Below are 21,693 nucleotides of genomic sequence, written 5' to 3' on the forward strand. Positions count from 1 at the left end.
GAAGTCTGACCTAGTGCTGCTCAGAGCCACACGTGAGGGACAGCCCTCCCCGCGGCCACAGCTCTGCAGACTGCCACCAGTGAGCTGGACCCTCAGCTCCAAAGTAGCCAGGCGCACGCAGGGAATGAGAGGCCTGCCCCTGGCCAGGAAACTTGGTTATAGATGCCAGGACTGCAGAGTGAAAAGAGAAGCTGGCCCTGGCTGGTTAGAGCATCAGCCTGAAGCACAGAGGTTGCCAGTTCAATCCCCAGTCAGGGCACATACAGGAACAGATGTTCCTGTTGCTCTCTCACCCTTCCTCTCTCTCTCTCAGATCAATAAAAATAAACCGGCCCTGGCTGGTTAGCTCAGTGGTAGAGCATCAGCCTGGCTTGCAGGAGTCCCGGATTCAATTCCCCGCCAGGGCACACAGGAGAAGTGCCCATCTGCTTCTCTACCCCTCCCCCTCTCCTTCCTCTCTGTCTCTCTTTTCCCCTCCCACATCCGAGGCTCCATTGGAGCAAAGATGGCCCGGGCACTGAGGATGGCTCCATGGCCTCTGCCTCAGGCGCTAGAATGGCTCTGGCCACAACAGAGCATTGCCCCAGATGGGCAGAGCATCGCCCCCTGGTGGGTGTGCTGGGTGGATCCCAGTCGGGTGCATGCGGGAGTCTGTCTGCCTCCCCATTTCCAGCTTTGGAAAAATACAAAAAAATAAAATAATAAAATAAATAAAATAAATAAACCAACCAACAAACAAAAAGAAAACAGAAGCTGGCTGAGGTCCACTTCTGCCGTTTATTTATCTTGGACAAGTTACTTAAAGTCTCTGAGTTTTGTTAGTAAAGGAAGGATAAGATCCACTTCAGAGGGTATTTGGGAACTTTAAATGAGATATAAACATGTGTTTAGCAAATTGCTAGGCATATAGAAGGTGCACAATCAATTATGGCCAGGAGCAGTAGCATAGGAGGAGCAGAGATATCTGAACAAGGAAGGTCAGCAGAGGGTACAGAGTGGGACACACCTTCCTTCACTACAGAACGGAAGTATCAGGGCAGACAGGGTTATAGGGACTGAAGAAGGCCAAGAAGACTCCCCGGGCAAGCCATGAGTGGAGCCAAGGGCTGAACACGATGTTTATTTTCTGATTACTAATCTACCCTTGCTAGGGTGTGGCTAGGAGTAGAGGGGGCCAACCCCACTTTTGGCGGCTGGGAATCAACAAGGAAGAGCTTCTGCTTTCTTCATGGAGAGAGAAGAGGCTATTGGCTAATGGAGAGAGCTGTTGGAGTCGAGCAGAGCTCTTCAGGGAAGCTGTGAGTGGTTTGGAAGAGCAACTCTAGGTCATAGGGAAGAGAAACTTGCCCAGATCCGTGTTACAGGATGGATGACTAAGGGACCAGGTGACGCTGGAGACAGTAAAGGTGGTGAGCTGTGTGATTTTCTCCAACAGAACTTACTGACCTGGTGTAGGACCAAAGAAAGTGGTCGTATTGGTCCAGGGAAAACGATTTATGAGGAAGGGGTGGCAGAAGGACCATGTGGACAAGTGCAGGAGAGAGAAGGGCTGCAGCAATGCAGTATACAATCAAGGGTATGCAGGAAGTGGAGTGGGGTGGGGGAGGGTGAGTCGTCAGTGATGGACGCCAGGAAGAGGAAGTGTCAGGAAGACGGACCAGCAGGTAGAGTGGGAGACAAGTAAGTCTCAGAGCCTGGAGTCTGATGGTCAATGCAGAGCAGCCTTGAATGGTATCAAGATTTAACGTGGGTCCCTAATATGAGGGGGCAAATCCTTTATGATCTTTCAAAGATGAGAAGCAGTGTTAAATGAAGGTGGAAGAGGACCTAAGTGCACAATGCCTACTGTACGAGGTGCTTTGGATAAAACTGTCTAATATTATCCTCCCAACAGTCCTTCAAGTTGATGATTTGTGAAAAACAGAGATGCAGACACAAATTAAGTAGATTGCCAAGGATCTCACAGCTATTGAGCAAGGCAGCTCAGATTTAATCCCAGGGCTGACCTGTTCCAAAGCCCAGGTGCCTTCCACCTCCCCAGATGTCCCCAAAGAGGTGACCTTTTAATTAATTCTTATCATTTTTTACAGCTTTTGAGGTTAGAATCTTTGCCTGATCAGATGGTGGCACAGTGGATAGAGCATCAACCTGGGATACTGAGGATCCAGGTTTAAAACCTCAAGGTTGCGGCCTTGAGCGCAGTTGCCAGCTTGAGCACAGGGTTGCTGGCTTGAGCATGGGATCATAGACATAACCCCATGGGCTCTGGCTTGAGCCCAAGGTCACTGGCTTGAAGTTTAAGGTCATTGGTTTGAATATAGAGTCACTGGCTCAGCTAGAGCCCTCCAGTCAAGGCACGTATGAGAAAGCAATCAGTGAACAACTAGGGAGCTGCAACTATGAGTTGATGCTTCTCATCTCTCTCCTTTCCTATCTATCTGTGTCTGTCTGTCTGTCTGTCTGTCTCTCTCTCTCTCTCTCTCACACACACACACACACACACACACACACGATCCCGTGTTGTTAGTATTCAGGGTCTCATGAAAAGGAGCCGCAAAGGAAGGAGGCAGCAACAACACTGCAGGTGGAGGACCCCAATCTCTCCAGGACTGAGGTGCCTTGGAGAGATCAGTTATCTATTCTAATTCATTAAGCAGAAACATGACATCATGCATAAGAAACTAACAAATAGAATACAGTGTACAATTTTATTATTGTTTGGCAAAACTGATTAGATTGCTCTTGCCCTTTCTGAGACATAACACCACACCATCTGCTGTCTGGTTCCTGACTGCAGAAAGCTCCAGCAGGGCCACACACCACGACGTCCTTGGGCCTTCCCTGGGGTGACTGCTTTCAGTCAGAGGGCTTGGTCTCCACCTTCACTCCCTCAGGACGGGAACAGAAAGCCCCTCGGGGCTTTGGCTTTCCTCCAACCTGCCCGGTCTACACGTGTTTGGTTGCTTACTCCCCAGGCAAGCCCCACAAGTGCAGGGCTCATGTCTGACTGTTCACTGTTGAATCCCTGCATGTGTCCCATAGTAGATATTCAATACATGTTGCTTGGATTTGCGATTTAACTAGTAGCCAAAATGTCCCCAACTCAGTTTAGGGTGGACAGTTTGTGTTTTAGTGCTGAAGGGGGCTCCACACATGAGAGTAGACAGACTCCCCAGAACATAATCAGAGCTGTGTCCCAGACTGCAGCTCCATTCAGCTCATCATCAGGGATTCTGACACGCCCGCACACAAGAGCACAGCACACGCACACACACGTGTGGGAGCACTCCCATCTACACACACTCCAATCCACACTGGCTTCTCTTCCTGAAAATTAGGTGTCCAGCACGATGCATCTGCTAGTCGACCTGGCGTGGCTGCTGTTTTTGGAAGTCCAGGCCAATTCATCTTGGTTGGTTCTTCACCATTTTCCTTGGGAGCCCAGAAATGAAATCACCCTTTAGGACAGTGGTCCCCAACCCCCAGGCCGTGGACCGGTACTGATCCGTCGGCCATCTGGTACCGGTCCTCAGAGAAAGAATAAATAACTTACATTATTTCTATTTTATTTATATTTAAGTCTGAACGATGGTTTATTTTTTAAAAAATGACCAGATTCCCTCTGTTACATCCGTCTAAGACTCACTCTTGATGCTTGTCTTGGTCACGTGATATATTTATCCGTCCCACTCTAAAGGCCTGTTCGTGAAAATATTTTCTTTTTTTTTTTTTTTTTTTTTTTTTTTTTTTAAAGATGCTTATCTTTTTTTTTTAAATTTTATTTATTCATTTGAGAGAGGAGAGAGAGAGGGAGAGAAGGGGGAGGAGCAGGAAGCATCAACTCCCATATGTGCCTTGACCAGGCAAACCCAGGGTTTCAAACCGGCGACCTCAGCATTTCCAGGTCGACGCTTTATCCACTGTGCCACCACAGGTCAGGCCGTGAAAATATTTTCTGACATTAAACCGGTCCGTGGCCCAAAAAAGGTTGGGGACCACTGCTTTAGGAGATCCAGGGTGAAAAATGAGCAGCATTTACTCCTGGCAAGCCTTCCCTGCTCACCGTTTCCACCTACTACAAAGAGGACCCCAGTCTTTGGAGAAGTTACAGAAGGCTTCCCAAAGAAACGGTGCTTTAACAGTCTTGACAGACTAGTTAAAGTTGGCCAGCTAGAGGGGCTCCAATCTCAAGGGGAAAGAGGCTGTTTCCCAGCACCCAGTAAAGTGCCACATCCCTGGGCTTTTATTGGATGGGTGGATGAGTAAGTAAATAAACAAATAGCACACATGAAGAAGGCAGACAGTAGGCTCAGGGAGCTTGAGTTTGCGTGAGTGTGAGGCTAGAGAGGTAGGTTTGGAGCCAGACTGGGAAGGTCTTGTGTGCTTAGCCAAGAAATGTCAACTTGATCTTGTTGATGACAGTACTCCCTCAAACATTTTAGAGCAAGAAGGTGATAGAATCAGAACTGTCTTTTTAAAATATTAACCTGGAAAAGAACTAGGATGGGGGAGAAAGGAGAGTAAGAGAAACCACATCAGGAGGATGTTAAGACAGAGAGTGAGAACCAGAATAAGGTGGTGGCCGTGGGGATGAGAAGGGTGTTTCACATATACAGTCACCCAAACCAGTTGGCTTCAGAAAGGGGTGAGAAGAAGAGACTTCAGGTTAGTCCATACATTTCTAGGTCAGCAAACTGGGAGCTCATGATGCTGTTAGTTCACATAGATACAAAAAAGCTTAGAGGGAGAGACGACTTTTGCAAAAAAAAGACTTTTATTATAAAATATTACACAAATATATGAAAGTACAAAAAAAGAAATGTATTATACAGTACAATAATAATAAAGCTGTTTTTTACTTAACTTTGAGTCACCTCTGGAATCTAGCTGGAAATTCTGTTCTGAAACATAGTTAAAAGACCCAGAATTATATAAATTAGCATTTTGGGGGTTACAAGTAACAAAACTTTTTTTGTAAGTCATTGAGAGAAGGGGAGGCAAATAGACAGATTCCCGTATGCACCTTGACCAAGATGCACCCAACAAGCCCACCAGGGGGTGATACTCTGCCTATTTGGAATGTTGCTCCATTGCTCATCAACCAAGCTCTTCTTAGTGCCTGAGGCAAAGGCCATGGAGCCATCTTTAGTGTCTGGGACAACTTGTTCTAATGGAGCCATGGCTGCAGGAGGAGAGGAGAGAGAGATAACTGAGAGGGGGAGGGGTGGAGTAGCAGATGGATGCTTCTCCTGTGTGCCCTGACCAGGGATCAAACCTGGGGCATCCACACACCAGGCTGATGCTCTACCACGGAGCCAACTGGCTAGGGCCAAGTCATAGAAACTTAACCCAAACTATTAGGCACAAAGGAAAATGTATTATAAGGACACAGTTACCCAGGACAGGAATAAAGCTGGGCTTTGGAAAGGAAGTGAAAGCAGGGCTTTGGAAAGGAAGTGAAAGCAGGGACTCAAAACACCATCAGAGCCTGACCAGGCGGTGGCACAGTGGATAGAGAGTCGGACTGGGATGCCAAGGACTCAGGTTTGAGACTCCGAGGTCGCCAGCTTGAGTGTGGGCTCATCTGGTTTGAGCAAAAAGCTCACCAGCTTGGACCCAAGATCACTGGCTCGAGCAAGGGGTTACTCGGTCTGCTGAAGGCCCACGGTCAAGGCACATATAAGAAAGCAATCAATGAACAACTAAGGTGTCGCAATGCGCAACGAAAAACTAATGATTGATGTTTCTCATCTCTCCGTTCCTGTCTGTCTGTCCCTGTCTATCCCTCTCTCTGACTCTCTCTTTGTCTCTGTAAAAAAAAACAACCCCAAAAAACAACAAAAAAACCCCACCATCAGAAATCTCTCTCTCCAGTGCTCCTTTCTGCTGGCTGGCTCCTTCCACTCTCTGAGTCAAGTGTTGGGAGAGCGACCACTGACAGTTCCCAATGCGCACATCTGACAGACTCAATCACCTAGAGAGTCAGACAGTCTCAAAACTCCTGGCGAAAGAACCACGGTAATTAGTCCAGCATGCCTCAGGCATCAACCTAGTGACTCAAGATTAGGTGGAGGTGACATTGTACAAATGTGACAGCTCTTGCTGCAACCATTCAAGAAAGACAATTCCTCAAATAGCGGTGCTGGTCAAATACTCCAGCAGATGCCCACTACAGGGCAGAAGCTGTTGGACCCCAGGAGATATAGACTAGAGCAGTGGTTCTCAATCTTGGTTCAAATTGGAATCATCTGCAAAGTCTTAAAGACAACTGATGCCTATCCCACCTCAGATGATTTAGGCTTTTTAAAAAGCTCCCTCAGCCTGACCAGGTGGTGGTGCAGTGGATAGAGCGTCAGCCTGGATGCTGGGGAACCGGGTTCAAAACCTAGAGGCCACTGGCTTGAGTGAAGGCTCACCATCTTAAGCGCGGGGTTGCTGGCTTAAGTGTGGGATCATAGGCATGACCCCATGGTCGCTAGCTCAAAGGTTGCTGTCTCATCTGGACCCCCTCACCCACGGTCAAGGCACATATGAGAAAGCAATCAACGAACAACCAAGGTGCCACAACGAAGAGTTGATGCTTCTCATCTCTCTCCCTACCTTTCTCTCACTCTCTCTCTCTCAAAATAAATAAATAAAATAAAAAGCTCCCCGGGGGTTTCCAAGGCAGGCTAGTGCCCAGCTTTTTGAACGTTCATGTGCCTACAGATCACCAGCACACCCGGATAAGAGGCAGCCTCTGATCCAGCAGTGTGGGCAGAGCCTGAGAGTCTGCATTCTGTGTGCGCCCCGGGGGTGCTGACCTGTCGTCCTCAGCCCGCTGGGGCAGGCGGCGGGTTCTAATGCAGTACTGTCCCACGCAGCTTCTTGTGGTGGCGGAAATGTCCATAGCTGTGCCGCAATAGAGCAGCCGCTAGCTGCATGTGTTGACCAAGAACTTGAAATGTAATTAATGAGACTGAAGAACTGAATATTTTATTTTATTTGAAGAACCACATATGGCTAATGGCTTCTGTACTGGACAGCGCAGGGCTGGTGAATCTCAGCTGGGGGAAGGCATTCTTGAATCACTTGCTGTATTTCTTTTGTGTGTGTGTGTGTGTGTGTGTGTGTGTGTGACAGAGACAGAGAGAGGGACAGATAGGGACAGACAGACAAGAAGGGAGAGAGATGAGAAGCAGCAATTCTTCATTGCGGCACTTTAGTTGTTCATTGATTGCTTTCTCATATGTGCCTTGACCAGGGGGCTATCGCAGACCAAGTGACCCCTTGCTCAAGCCAGTGACCTTGGGCTCAAGCCAGAGACCATGGGGTCATGTCTATGATCCCACACTCAAGCCAGTGACCCGTGCTCAAGCCGGTGACCTCAGGGTTTTTTTGTTTTTTTTTTTTTTTTTTTTTTTTTTTTTTTTTGTATTTTTCTGAAGCTAGAAACGGGGAGAGACAGTCAGACAGACTCCCGCATGCGCCCGACCGGGATCCACCCGGCACGCCCACCAGGGGCGAAGCTCTGCCCACCAGGGGGCGATGCTCTGCCCCTCTGGGGCATCGCTCTGCCGTGACCAGAGCCACTCTAGCACCTGGGGCAGAGGCCAAGGAGCCATCCCCAGCGCCCGGGCCATCTTTGCTCCAGTGGAGCCTTGGCTGCGGGAGGGGAAGAGAGAGACAGAGAGGAAGGAGGGGGTGGGGGTGGAGAAGCAAATGGACGCTTCTCCTATGTGCCCTGGCCGGGAATCGAACCCGGGTCCCCCGCACGCCAGGCCGACGCTCTACCGCTGAGCCAACCGGCCAGGGCCAAGCCGGCGACCTCAGGGTTTTGAACCTGGGTCCTCCACTTCCTAGTCCGATGCCCTATCCACTGCACCACTGCCTGGTCAGGCTTTTGCTGTATTTCTTAACCAAGCCAATGTTGCTGCTGTATTCCTCCTCACCTGCCTCAACCTTAAAATATTTATTTTTCTCATAAGTCCATGTTCAGGCAGGGCCCAGGAGGGGATAGCCCATTTCTGCTCCACTTGGCATCAGCTGAAGTGGCTGGAAGGCTGGGGCTGGGGTCATCTAAAGAGCTGCTCGTGAAGAGGCTGGGTGGTGGGCTGTCAGTTGGGACCCTAGCTGGGTCTTTAACCAGGGCACCTGCAGGTGTCCTGGGCTTCCTCACACATGGCCACTGGGCTCCAAGGGCATTCATCGAGCGGCAGGGGTGGAGAGTGCCCAAGTTGAGTGGAAGCTCTATTCTTTTTTTAAAACCTAGCCTTGGAAACCATGCTGTCACTCCAGCTGGTACTCAATTGGAGTGAGTCACCAAGCCCAGCCTATACCCAAGAGGCAGAGATTAGACCCAATCTTGGGACAGGAGTGTCAAGTTAAGGAATGTGCAGACATGTTTTAAAACCACCGCAAAGACTTAGAGCCAAGCGCACCAGGGACAGAACCCTGCGCGGCAGCGAACAGCCAGCTGCCAAGCCTGCAAAGAAAGGAAGCTTTTCCTCGCTGGCTCCGGGCGCAGCCAAGTCCTCCCTGAACACCTGGCCCAGGAGCACCCACCCACAACCCAGCACACTCCCCCTCGACACCTGTTTCCTATGCTTCGGACCCAGAGACTTACTTCTCCATTGCACACGCACCTTCAGTAACTTCCTGACTCGTTTTTTCAGACATTCTTGGGTGGGGGAGTGCGAGAAACCTGGGAGTCAGGCCGCCTGGGTGCTGGTCCCCACCCTGCAGAGCCTATAAAAGGAGAGCAGATTTATTTGGGAGTGAGGAGATGGTGGGGAATAATTTCTTCTATCTCTTTCCATTTCTATATTATTATTTAAATTTCTTATTGTGGTTAAGTATACATAACATACAATTTACCATTTTAATGACGTATCGGTATAGTTCAGTGGCATTAAGTGTATCTACCTTGTCGTGCAACCATCACCACCATCTGTCTTCAGAACTTTTTCGTTTTCTCAAACTGAAACTCTACACCCATAAAACACTAACTCCCTGACCTCCCCCAGCCCCAGCTCATGGCTAACATTATTCCACTTTCTGTCTCTATGAGTTTGACTACTCTAGGGACTTCATGTAAGGAGAATCATACAGTATTTGTCCCTTGTGACTGGCTTATTTCACTAAGCAGAATGCTCTAGAGCAGTGGTGGTCAACCTGGTCCCTACTGCCCCCTAGTGGGCGTTCCAGCTTTCATGATGGGCGGTAGTGGAGCAACCAAAGTATAAATAAAAAGATAGATTTAACTATAGTAAGTTGTTTTATAAAGATTTATTCTGCCAAACTTAGCAAAAATCCGACATAAAGTACTTGGTAAGTAATTATTTTTATATGCTTTAACTTGCTGTAACTCTGCTTTATAAATTTTATAAGGTAAAGTTACTTCCCTACTTTATAAATCACCATTACTGTGGAACCGGTGGGCGGTTAGAAAATTTTACTACTAACAGAGATACAACAGTGAGCGGTAGGTATAAAAAGGTTGACTACCCCTACTCTAGAGGGTCATCCATGTTGTATATAATAATGTGTCAAAATTTCCTTTTAAAAAAATTTTAAGTGAAGGCCCTGGCCGGTTGGCTCAGTGGTGGAGCGTCGGCCTGGCATGCGGGAGTCCCAGGTTCAGTTCCCGGGCAGAGCACACAGGAGAGGCGCCCATCTGCTTCTCCACCCCTCCCCCTCTCCTTCTTCTCTGTCTCTCTCTTCCCCTCCCACAGCCAAGGCTCTACTGGAGCAAAGTTTGCCCGGGAACTGAGGATGGCTCTGTGGCCTCTGCCTCAGGCTCTGGAGTGGCTCTGGTTGTGGCAGAGCGGAACCCCAGGATGGGCAGGAGCATCGCCCTCCTGGTGGGCATGCCGGGTAGATCCTGGTTGGGCGCATGCGGGAGTCTGTCTGACTGCCTCCCCGTTTCCAGCTTCGGAAAAATACCAAAAAAAAAAAAATTTTAAGTGAAGGGGGGAGATAGAGAGACTCCCACATGCGCTCCGACCAGAATCCACCCAGTGACCCCCGTCTGGGGCCGATGCTGTGCCCATCTGGGCCATGCTCGCAACCAAGCTATTTTTAGTGCCTGAGTCTGAGGCTCCAGGAAGCCATCCTCAGAGGCTGGAATCAATCAAGCCATGGTTGCAGGAGGGGGGGGGGGAGAGAGAGAGAGAGAGAGAAAGGGGAGAGGGAAGGGAGGAGAAGCAGATGGTGGCTTCTCTTTTGTGCCCTGACTGGGAATTGAACCTGGGACTTCCATATGCTGGGCAGACATTCTATCCACTGAGCAACTGGCCAGGGCAAAAAACATTTTTACTGTCATAAATATATATACCATAAAATGTACTGTTTTAACCATTTTTCAAATTAGTGATCTTTAAATTCTTATTTTCAAAAAATTTTAAAGGTTTTATTTATTGATCTTGCAGCGAGAAGAGAGAGATGGGAGAGCAAGTGAGAAGTATCAACTCATAGTTGCTTCACTTCAGTTGTTCATTGCTTGCTTCTCGCATGTGCCTCGACCGGGCAAGCCCACGGTTTTGAAGTGTCGACCTCAGCATTCCAGGTTGATCCTTTATCCGCTGAGCCACCACAGGCCAGGCTCGTCTTAGTCATTTTTAACTCTCCAATTCAGTGGTATTAAGTTCAGATTTTATTTTAAGCCTTATAATCTCATCAAATGCTGGTGTCCTCAGGATTCTGCATGTCACAAGGCCCAGAACCACCGGCCTCTTCATTTCCACCTACTCCCACCCTTTGCCTGTTGTGCCCTTTGACCTTTTTCTCAAAACCACCAGGGCAGAGTGGTCTGAGTCAGCCTGCCCTTGTGACCACCTTTTGTAAGACAGTAACATTTCCACATAGTTTTGTAGTCTTTCACACTAAAGGGCTATCATTTTGCAAAACAAAATATTAGCATATTTTGGGTTGTGTTATGTTCGGGGAGCAGACCAGGAATTTATATCTACACTTCCCTTGTCCCTCCCACATGCATGGGTTGTGTGACTTTGGGCATGACGCCTCCCTTATTTAGGGCTCATCTGTCAGTGAGTCAAACTGGACAATCTGAAAGGACTCCAGTCCTGGAGCTGATGACACTCCATCACCTTCCGACACGGGCTCCTTCCAGCCTCAGCAACAGGAGAAAGGAGCCAAGATGGCCGATGTCTGGAGTCTTAGAAACATGCTCAAGCCTGTTTTTGACCCTGGGCTCTTCCCAGAGCCTTGACATTGTTGCTACCCAAGCCTCACCTCACAGGTGTGTTCTAACCAAACTGGAGCTAAATGGTATGAAGACATGGAGAGTATTTTCACGAAAAGAAAAGAGAAGGCTAGGCCAAGCAGGAGGGCACGCGGGGGCAGGATGGCGGGGGCAGGATGGCGGGGGCAGGATGGCGGGGGCAGCTGTGGTGGGCGCTGGCAGGACAGGGACAGGGCGACACCCACCAGCCGGCGGAGGGAAGGAGGCGCCATGGTGCTGCGGTGGGGGAGGGTAACCGACGGGGCTCCTCTCTTTCTCCTCTTTCTTGGCCTCTGGGTTAATATTCTGGGGACTGACTGAAGTGACACTGAGTTCAACAGAGCCACTGCCCATTCCGGCCCCACCTCTCTTGCCAGGAACCGCCCCACCGCAGTGACCACATCCCCCCAGGTTGCCTTGGAGACACTCCTCAGGGCAGGGGAGTTGGGGCGCAGTTGCCAGCAACAAGTGGTGCCCTCCCTTCCGCCGCATCTCCGCCACTGCCCTGCGCCCTCCCCTAGGCACGGGGAAGAGCCGCTGACAGCAGAGAGGAGCCGCCGAGGCCCCTCAGGAAGACTGAGGTGAGGGTGCGGGAGCCCCTGCAGGTGGGAGCCCCGGGAACAGCGCCCGCCACTTCCTCTCTGCAGGCCTGCAGGGCCTGAGCAGCTCAGGACGCCGAGGAAAGACAACCCTGGGGCCCTTAGAGAGGCTGGGGGGACAGAAGGAGGACACTCTTGGGATCCTCAGAGCGTTGTCTGATGACCCGGGATCTGGGTGGGGGGGTCTGACTCCTGAGAGGGGGCTGGGGGTTCTGAGCGGGAGGGCCGGGCTGTAGGCCCGCGGGTGCTGCCCCTCCCCCGCCCCATCTGACTCCTCTAGCCCCTTCTGGGTTCTTGCTGCTCCTGTCCTTGCCTGGGTCTGTTTCAGGCCAGGCTCCCTGCCCCTGCCCTGGCTCTTCTTAGTCCTGTCTGGGCACTTGCTGCCTCTCTCCCCCTCCAGGTCTCGCTCTCCCTCCGGACCCCTGCCGATGCCTGGGACTCCAGAGCAGCCCCCTGGGCACATGGCGGGGCCACCTGCAACCGAGCCGCCTGCAACCGAGCCAGTCCCGTGGCCCCCGCTGCCCTGTGGGCCTTGCATCCCCATCATGCTGGCCCTGGCCGCCCTGGCCGCCGTCTTCCTGCTCACCACCGCCGTGCTGGCCGAGCGCCTGTTCCGCCGCGCTCTGCGCCCAGACCCCAACCTCCAGACGCCCACCCTGGTCTGGCGCCCTGGCGGAGAGCTGTGGATCGAGCCCACAGGCACGCCCCGCGAGCGCTCCGAGGACTGGTACGGCTCTGCGGTCCCTCTGCTGCTGGACCACGCCCCAGACCCCCCTACCTCCGGGGGCACCTTGGAGGCCCGGGCAACAGCTCCTCCTGCCCCTTCAGCTCCACGCTCTCCTGCCAGCTTCTTAGCCCCCCAAACCCCGCCCAAGGCCCCAGCGAGAAGCAGCTTCTGGGGGCCCCAGGCCTGGGAGGGAAGGCCCCAGGCCCCGGGCTTGGTGAGCTGGGCTGAGCTGGAACAGAGGCCAGAGGCCAGTGTGAACCTAGGGGGCCCCCAGGAGCAAAGGCAGCGGCCAGGTAGCCCTGACCCTGAGTGGGGCCTCCAGCCTCGGGTCACCCTGGAGCAGATCTCGGCTTTCTGGAGGCGTGAAGGCCGGACCAGCGTGGGTTTCTGAGTCCTCAGAGCCCGGAGGACTGGCCTCCCAGAGACCTGTCAGGAAGACCCACCCTCAGAGAGACCTTAAGACCCTGAGGCTCCAGCCTGGGAACCCAGCTCACACCTGAGGCCAGGGAAGAATGCCCTGGGCCTTTCACATCTGGACTTCAATTTAGCTGGACCCCGGTGTGGGCCGCTGGGTGTGGGCGGAGCTGCCTCTGCTTAGCGGCCTGGGGGGCGGGGCAGGGGACGGCTGCGTGCGGGGAACTGGAGGTGGGCCCACTCTGGTCCAGAGCTGCCAACATCACCTTCCTGATTAAGAACTTAAGGTACTAGAACTAGACAATCGTGAATTCCTTCATTGTGCACCGAAGACGCCAGGATCGCAGGGAAGGGATCCCGTGGATGTGGATGGCGCTCGTCAGTTCTGCTAGGAGGAGATGGCAGGAATCCAGTTTCCACAGCCACCAATCATCCCTCCAGGAACACACAGAAAGAGAGGTCAAGACCAGACAAAGGAACATCTGATTATATCTGAACTGCGACTTGGACCCTCAGCTCACAGCAGCGACCTCGGGGAGCCAAGCTGGGGAGGCCCTCTCTTGCCTTCAGCTGGAACCTAGAATCAAAGAAGCCCTCTGCCCGTCCTCGTCCGCTGAAGGCTGACACATCCCTGACCTCTGACCCTTAGCCCGCTGTGGTGAGGGAGGCGGGGCCAAGGAGACTTGGCATCCAGCCAAGGTGGGAAGGAGCGCAGTCCCTGCTGGGCCGCTCCACACGCAGTCTCCCGCCCTCTGCCCTCCTCATTTGCTGGAGTGTTCTGGAGAGACAGTTTCCCCCAGGCAGACTTACTTCTAACACCCCGCCCCGGAGAGACGGAGCCCCCAAACGTCCTTGGCCCTGTAGCCGTCTGTCCTATCAGCTGACCTCTTTGGGAGCAGGGGGGGGGGGCCTTGGGCGTCTGGAGATTGGGGTTCATTTTCCGAGGTCTGACTCCAAACTGCAGTGATGACTGAGGGGGTTTGCCTTATCAATTTACCACCTGTACTGTTCTTTACTTTATATTTTTCTTTAAATTGGTTTACTATTTGCTTAATACATTTATTTTAAAAGGACTCTTTTGTTTCACATCTGTAAATGGAAAACCAGTATCACTTGCCATAAATAGAAGATAAAACATGAAAATACACTGTAAACAAAGATAAGTTCTATGTAGACCTTGTTCCCTGCTGGAGGCACTGACCCAAAGATATGGTCTTTCTTTGTTGAGAGAAAAAGGACCAGATGAGCCAGCAAGTGTCAGGCGTGGCAGCCACCACCCTGACACCTCCCTCGGAAGTACTGAGACAGACGTGCCCTGCACAGGGGGCAGCGATCTGGTGCTACTCTGTGCCCGCCAGGGCCCTCCACAGCTCACGCACTGCGGGGAAGCTCTGCGGGGCAGAGGCCAACACTTGGCTCGGCTCTTCGGGCTCTTGGGGCTAGGGCTCGGCACCTACAGGGAGCACTTGAGCCTGGGCCGCCCCCCGCACCCGCCCGGGATGCCTGAGGTTGGAGCAGCAGCAGGGGGTGAGACGGCCTGGGCGGAGGGACTTCTCCCCAGCTGCGGCATCCAGCACGTGGCCCTCGCATTGCGGGCGGCCCCGCCTTTCAGGGGCTCACTCTCTCTAATGGCAGGGGTGGGAGTGGAGGGGGAGATAGGAAGGGACACATAACTGATACAAGGCACAGCTCCTGTCCCATCTCTGTCACTTAGGAGCTGGATAACGGTGTCACTTCTGACCACCATCAACTGACAGGACTGGGTGGTGGGGCTCTGCCCCTGAGGAGGGATCAGTCCACCAGGGACACAGGGCAGAGAGGCAGCCCTCAGAGCTACCTGCCTGCTCCCCAAGGCTCGGCAGCAGCAGGACGGTGGGGACAGACAAGGTTCTTTTTGCTCCCTGGAATGATGGGAAGATTTTTCTTTAGCCTGCTCATTTTTTTTGTTTGTTTTCTGTGGGGTTTTTTTTTTTTTTTTTCAGAGACAGAGAATCAGAGAGGGACAGATAGGGACAGAGAGGTAGGGAGAGAGATGAGAAGTATCAGTTCTTCGTTGCAGCATCTTAGTTGTTCACCGATTGCTTCTCATTTGTGCCTTGACTGGGGGGGGTGCACCAGCAGAGCAACTGACCCCTTGCTCAAGCCAGCAACCTTTGGGCTCAAGCCAGTACCATGGGGTCATGTCTATGATCCCATGCTCAAGCCAGTGACTCTGCACTCAAGCTAGTGAGGCTGTACTCAAGCCTTCAAGCCGGCAACCTCGGGGTTTTGAACCTGGGTCCTCCATGTCCCAGTCCGATGCTCTACCCACTGTGCCACCGCCTGGTCGGACTCTAGCCTGCTCTTTCACTGAGGGTGCACCTTTATATGGGGGCCTCTGTTTTCAGTGCCCCAGGCAAGGCCTCAAGGCCAGTCGCTTGGTGAATGTGAAACCACCTAACAGCTCACACAGCTCAGTTTTAAATTTCTTTTTTTTTTTAAAGATTTTGTTTGCTGATTATAAAATAATCAGGGGAAGGAGCAGGAAGCATCAACTCATAGTAGTTGCTACTCATATGTGCCTTGACCCGACAAGCCCAGGGTTTTAAACCAGCGACCTCAGCGTTCCAGGTCAGTGCTTTATCCACTGCATCACCATGGGTCAGGCTCAGTTTTCAATTTCTTCTTTGTGTGTGGCTCCTGGGGGTTCCCCTTACGTTCTTTTTAAACCCAGCTGTGCATTTAAAAGGATGTTTGCTTATACTCTGGTTTCTCTTCAGATAGCAAAAATCTTTTGCCTTTTAAAGGGTGTCTGCTTGACTTTATGCAGCATTTCCAGATGTTTCATGATAGGGATGTGCTTGTTCAGTTATAACATTCACAATATCACCCCTTCCTCCCCCCAAACCCAGATTATTTCCTCTATAAACAAGTTCAAATCTCCCCCACTTTAAAAACAACCAGCCAACCAACAACGAATTCTCTGTCTCTCACCACATAACATGACCTCTTACCTCCTTCGCAGACCAACATCTGGGAAGAGCTGTCTGTCCTGGCCGTCCTAGCACTCTCCCATCCCCCATCACTCTGCAGCCCGCCACAGCTTCCGTCCAGCTGTGAGCATTCCACTGAAACCCTTTCACCAACCTTGGGGCCTTTCCATCAAGGACTCTGCTCAGCCCCCTGTCAGCAGCACTAGACGTTCTGATTCCATTCTCAACACATCCTCTTCCCTTGCCCGCTGTGGCTGCACATACCTGCCGTGGTGGGACTCAAAGAATTTAACAACTGGTCCTCGGCCCTAAGGACCATTCTAAGTATAAAAAAACGATATAGCAAAAGGTAGTTTATTATTTCATGCACTTACTACTTAAATAAGAATAATAAAAGAGGTCTACAAAACTAGATTGTTATAAGAAAGTTTAAAAATATTAATGAAAAAAACCCACCTGACAAAAAACAAATAACTGTTATTTGAGATTATCTCCATATTGCTTCTTGATTGGCGCCCTCACTTGCAACTTTTTTCACCCATGGGCGGAATGAACATGACTACGGGTGCTTAGAATACACTGTTGCGCAGATGAATGTTAGAAAAGAGTAAGGAATGTAAATTTGTGATTTCCACATTGGGCGGCTTTCCAGGGGCCCACTTTAGACCCCTGATTACAAGTGCCATTTTAACAACCGGTTCGCAGAACTCAACAAAAAATTAGGTATCGGTTCTGCCGAACCGGTGCAAAGCAGCTGAACCCCACCGCTGCATCCCTGCCTTTCCTTCCCGCCCTCCGCCAGCCTTTCTGGCCCTTTTGCCGCTGCCTTCCTCAGAGGTCAGCCCAGGAATGCTTGCTGTCCCTTGACACATTCTTCCTGGGCAACCTCACTGATGCCCTTGGCGCCTCTTGCTGTCTCATGCCCTGGTGACCCCCCAAGTCTTTACCGCCAACTGTGGCACCAGAAGGAATAGAATGACTGGCCAAAACAGCCAGCCCCGGAGGCAGCTCGCAAACATGCTAACGCACCCCTAAAACAAGCAGAGGCTTCTAGGGAGGCACCGCAACCGGAGAAAAAGGAAGTTCCGGAAACTACAAATATAATTTCTCCAACTGAAAAGTTCATCAAAGGAAGGGGGGGGAGAGTTTTAAACCTTTCTCAGGATGTAGAGCAAAACGACAAAGAAATGGAAACTATGAAAGAAACATTGAGAGATGCAGAATCATTCCATTCACTGTCCGTCAAACAGAAACTCCAGAGACAGCATAGGAAGGAAATAATCAAAGATTGTATTTGATGGAGAAAAACACTTCAAGCGGAGGAAAGGGGTCTGCGAAGCCGTTCTCACCTGGCTGCGCACTGGAGTCACCCGGGGAGCCGCTTCAAGTACTGACATCGACACCCCCACCCCCACTTCTCTCCAAGGTGGGGTAGCAGGGACCCGGTTTACCCTCCCACTTGAAAGCGCCACCACAGCCACAACAAAACCAGACGAGATACGGGAAGTAACAGTTTTCAAAACCGTGGACACCCAGCAATGAAGACAATGAAGTCCAGAGAGGAAGGAAACAATGAGGCTTGACCTCGAAGGGGGTTCAGCTCGCTGCTTTGAGAATGTCCGAACTGCAGGCAGAGTGGGGGAGTGAAGTGGGCCCCAGAGGACTTCCACGGGAGCTCAGGGAGTGGAGCTAAGCAGCCAGGGAGGCCGCCACAGCTAGGCGATGGAGAACAGGGCGTAGAGAAGAGCCAGTTGCCAGAGAGAACCCCGGGATCTGTAGAGAGGCCCCTGAGTATTCAGCAGAGAACCAGTCAGCATACGCATGTGCGGAAACTACCTAAGGCCAGGGCAAGAGCTACGTGAAGAACTGGCCTGACCAGGTGGTGGAGCAGTGGATAGAGCATCGGACTGGGATGCGGAGGATCCAGGTTCGAGACTCCGAGGTCCCCAGCTTGAGTGTGGACTCATCTGGTTTGAGCAAAGCTCACCAGCTTGGACCCAAGGTCGCTGGCTTGAGCAAGGGGTCACTCGGTCTGCTGAAGGCCCATGGTAAAGGCACATGAGAAAGCAATCAATGAACAACTAAGGTGTCACAACAAAAAACTAATGATTGATGCTTCTCATCTCTCTCTGTTCCTGTCTGTCTGTCCCTATCTATCCCTCTCTCTGACTCTCTCTCTCTGTCTCTGTAAAAACAAACAAACAAACAAACAAACAACAAAACTGGAGCAGTGTGCCCAGGGTTCACACAAGGCCACGGCCTTTTCCCACCAGCCAGACTGGAAAATGTCACAGGGCCCTGGCTGGAGTACTCAGGAAGGTCTTGGCTTAGTAGTAGCAAATAATTAATTAACTCTGAGACTGAACACTGCTCTGAACCTGCCTAACAAATCATACAGATTACAAAAATATCAGGTGTTCGACAGGGTAAAATTCACAATGTCAGGCAGGCAGGCAAAGATTACCACGCATGCAAAGAGGCAGCAAACATGATCCATACTCAGCAGAATAATCACTCGCTTAAAACCAACCCAGAACTGATACAGATGTTAGATGAGAACATAAACATAGCTATGCTAACTGTATCCCATACGTTTAAAAAATTAGGCAGAAACATAGAGATAGAAAAAAGATATGTCAGCTCTAGCCAGACCAGAGTGTTGTCCCAATACACTGAGGTTGTGGGTTCGATTCCAGTCAGGGCACACAGAAGCACCCATCTGCTTCTCCACCCCTCCCCTTTCTGTCTTCTCACTTCTCCCTTCTCTCTCCTCCTCCTCCTCCTCCTCCTCCTCCTCCTCCTCCTCCTCCTGCAGCCAAGGTTCGACTGGAGTGAGTTGGCCCCAAGCTCAGCAGTTGAGCACGGCACCAGATGGGCAGAGTATCGCCCCCTAGTGGGCTTGCTGGGTGGATCCCAGTCTGGGCACCTGCTGGAGTCTGCATCCCCTCCTCTCACTGAATAATAATAAAAAAAAGGAGCCAAATTCAGGAAGCAGGTGACTTGTGGACCACTCTCTACTAGTGCTAAGGCCTCTGCATCTTTAAGTTGGGAAAGAGGAAACAGGTTACCCAGGGACCCACCAGGCTAGAAATATATAAAAGGATCTCTGTGCCCCTGATCAGTTTCTGGGTGTGCCATGCTAGATTCTAGTGACCTAAAGAGCACTACTACCTGGAGTAAAGAAAGTCATGTTATGTGAAGTACATCTCATGGGCACAGCAATGGATACCGATGTCATTCACAGCCTGTCTTCAGCACTTTGTAGTGTGGTCTTACATGCTGAGCTACTTAGGGCCCCAGAAAGCCGGTCTTAAATGTTACCAAGTAACTGCCAAAATGATCTATTAGTCAGGAAGTGATTGGAACAAAGTACTGAGGTGCTGAAACATTTATGGAATTTTACCTACCACATTGTCTTGAAGGGCTACCAATAAATTAATACATGTGTCTACACCACACAATACCACGGTTTTTTAAAGATCCCAAATCCAATTGCTTTCAGATAGTTTGGTTGGCTAATAGTGTCTCACCACTTTTAAATGCTCTCAGCTTTCACTGGCCTTGGCTCTCTAAAACTCATGTCCACTGCGCTCACTGTCAGTCTGGTTTGACCTCTTGCCTTCCTGGACGCTGTAGGCTGAATGCTCCAGCTGGTAGGTGGGTGGAGGTGTGGCAGGAGGGGTGGGTGGATGGAAGGAGGGTGGGTGTATGGGGTGGGTAGGTGAGAACCAGGATAGATAGAAGCTGAGTGGGTGCATAGGAGAGGGTGGCCAGGCGGGTAGATAGAGGGGAGTGAGAATGTGGGTGAATAGAGAAGGGTGGAAGGGTTGGTCAGTGAATATATTTGGTGATCTCTGGACTACACAGGCCCTTGAAAAGTCACTGAGGTACCTTGGGCAGTTGGATGGGGGCCTGCTGGAGGGTGAAGCTGAAACAGCAGGTGGAGGAGGCGCCGCTGCACACCCCTCTCAGCTTTCCTCCCTGAGCAGACGCTACACTGAGTATTCAGAGCCTCCTCGGCTGTTATCTGTGGAAACTGGAAAGAGAAATGGAATCAGAGAAATGGAAGGTGGTGCGGTCACAGTGCCCTCTGGTGACCGTAAGGGGATTTGACATTTGATATTTTCCGGCGTTTTTTTTTTTTTAATTTCTTTATTATCTATTCTTCTCACCTTACTCCACCCCTCCCCCACACTAGAATATGAACTCTGTGAGGACAGGATTTTTGTCTGTTGTCATTGTTGTACATCTGGTGGCTAGAATATTGCCTAGCACATGGTAGGTGTTCAGGTCCTGCCCCACCACTTCACTGAGGTCTGACCCTGAGCAGCTCCCCTTCATTTCATCAAGCACGTTTCCTAATGGGTAAATGGAGCCGCTAACACCCAGCCCCCGGGAGTGTTTGCCGCAGGAAAGAGACGTACGTGTGCTGAGCCAGAGCACTCAGCGTGCTCCCGTCCTGCTCGGGAGCCAGTGCAGGTGATGTGTCCTGTGCTGACAGCAGCACCTGGTTTGATGGGCACATTTGTTATAACGGGCATGGGCTTCACACTGAGGAAATCATCCAGTCCTGGTCCCATGGGAAGTGTCGCCAGATGAATAGGGCAATGCCAGGTGTGGCTGGGAGTCCTCTTTGCCACCCACTCCCTGTCCCCCTCGCCCACGGCCATGCCCAGCTTCTCCTGCTGCCCTGCACCCAACTGGCTCCAAGTGCCCTCTGAACCCTGGCAGACGCCACTTCCTCTGCCCACATTCCCTCTGCAGCCGCACTGCCGCAACCCTGTCCAGCCCTCCGAGGGGCCCCTCCAGCCTCCTCCCAGTCTCCCTGCAGCCACGGCCCCTCTCCCTGCAGCACACATGACCCAACTGCAAATGTGCTCACCTCGCTTTCCAGCTTCAAGCTGACTGCTCTCGGGACCGAGTCCAAGTCCTCTGACCCTGTTTTGTGATCTGGACCTTGCCCAACTCCCAGCCATCTTACCTCTCCGGAGTCCAGCCGCAAATCTTAGACCAAACCACCCAAGCCGTTCCTACCCCCGAGCCTCCGCCCGGGCCATCTGCTCTGCCTGCGAGGAGGGCACGCGTGGCTTTCGCCTGCCCAGGGTCCATTCTCTTTTCCTCTCGAGGTGACTTGGGGCTGACTCATTTCTGGGTTCAGGGGCAAGCTGGAGACTCAGCCTGGTAGGGTTAGTTTTCCACTCCCCCTTGTCTTTTTCCAGCTTCCCCCGTTGACTTCATCTGCTTGGGTCCTGGGGGCATTTTAGGTTGAGACTCCTGGATCCCGTGTTTTGCTTTCCAGTTCCCAACTCTTCCGTGGGTCCCAACTTCCTGCCTTGACACCTGGAAGTACCCCCGGTTCTATGTGGGTTCCGTTCTCCCTGTTCCGGCCTGAGGAGCCAGGGCTCGGGGATCTGAGTCCCCTGGAGCAGGGACGGCTGCCTAGCTGTGCTGTTCATGTTCTCCCTGGAGAAAGGACAGGGAGGTGCAGAGTGGCGGTGTGCATTAGAGAGAACAGGAACAGCTGCGGTGGCACCTCCGAGCTGTGTCGTGTGGACATGGCCCCTTCAGTTGGGGTGTTACCAAAGGCAGCGTCCTCTTCGGCTGGCATCTCTGCTAGGTGAGCCTGCGCCTTGCTCTCAGAGCCCGCTCATGGCAGGTGTGTGGGGACTAAGGTTTTGGACTGTCTGGGGCTTTCTCATCTGAGATGAGCTCATTGTTTTCCTGGTCTGCCCCCTTGCCAGGCCCCTCACCGGTCTCCAG

The 21,693-nt window shown here is 51.6% G+C and overlaps 1 protein-coding gene and 1 long non-coding RNA gene across 4 annotated transcripts; one reads left to right on the forward strand and one right to left on the reverse strand.

The window, feature by feature from the left end:
* Positions 1 to 1,214: 1,214 nt before the first annotated feature.
* C4H16orf54 (chromosome 4 C16orf54 homolog) lies at positions 1,215 to 14,099 on the forward strand. Of its 2 annotated transcripts, XM_066275653.1 has the most exons (5): positions 1,215 to 1,298; positions 10,410 to 10,546; positions 11,015 to 11,268; positions 11,599 to 11,802; positions 12,221 to 14,099. In XM_066275653.1, the coding sequence occupies exon 5, from the start codon at positions 12,249 to 12,251 to the stop codon at positions 12,936 to 12,938; it is 690 nt and encodes a 229-aa protein (XP_066131750.1). In that variant the 5' UTR covers positions 1,215 to 1,298; positions 10,410 to 10,546; positions 11,015 to 11,268; positions 11,599 to 11,802; positions 12,221 to 12,248; the 3' UTR covers positions 12,939 to 14,099. The 2 variants fall into 2 exon arrangements, with proteins under 2 accessions (XP_066131750.1, XP_066131749.1); XM_066275652.1 differs by lacking the exon at positions 10,410 to 10,546 and having other exon boundaries at positions 1,241 to 1,298; positions 11,015 to 11,239.
* On the reverse strand, positions 4,979 to 19,958 carry LOC136334858 (uncharacterized). 2 transcript variants are annotated; one of them, XR_010731227.1, is made up of 3 exons: positions 19,825 to 19,958; positions 8,625 to 8,727; positions 4,979 to 5,182 (listed from the first exon to the last, which is right to left on the reverse strand). It is a non-coding gene; the product is annotated as an uncharacterized lncRNA (long non-coding RNA). The 2 variants fall into 2 exon arrangements; XR_010731228.1 differs by lacking the exon at positions 19,825 to 19,958 and adding an exon at positions 17,283 to 17,410.
* Positions 19,959 to 21,693: the final 1,735 nt, after the last annotated feature.

This window comes from Saccopteryx bilineata, chromosome 4 (genome assembly GCF_036850765.1).
Source record: "Saccopteryx bilineata isolate mSacBil1 chromosome 4, mSacBil1_pri_phased_curated, whole genome shotgun sequence".
In the NCBI taxonomy this organism is placed as follows: Eukaryota; Metazoa; Chordata; class Mammalia; order Chiroptera; family Emballonuridae; genus Saccopteryx; species Saccopteryx bilineata.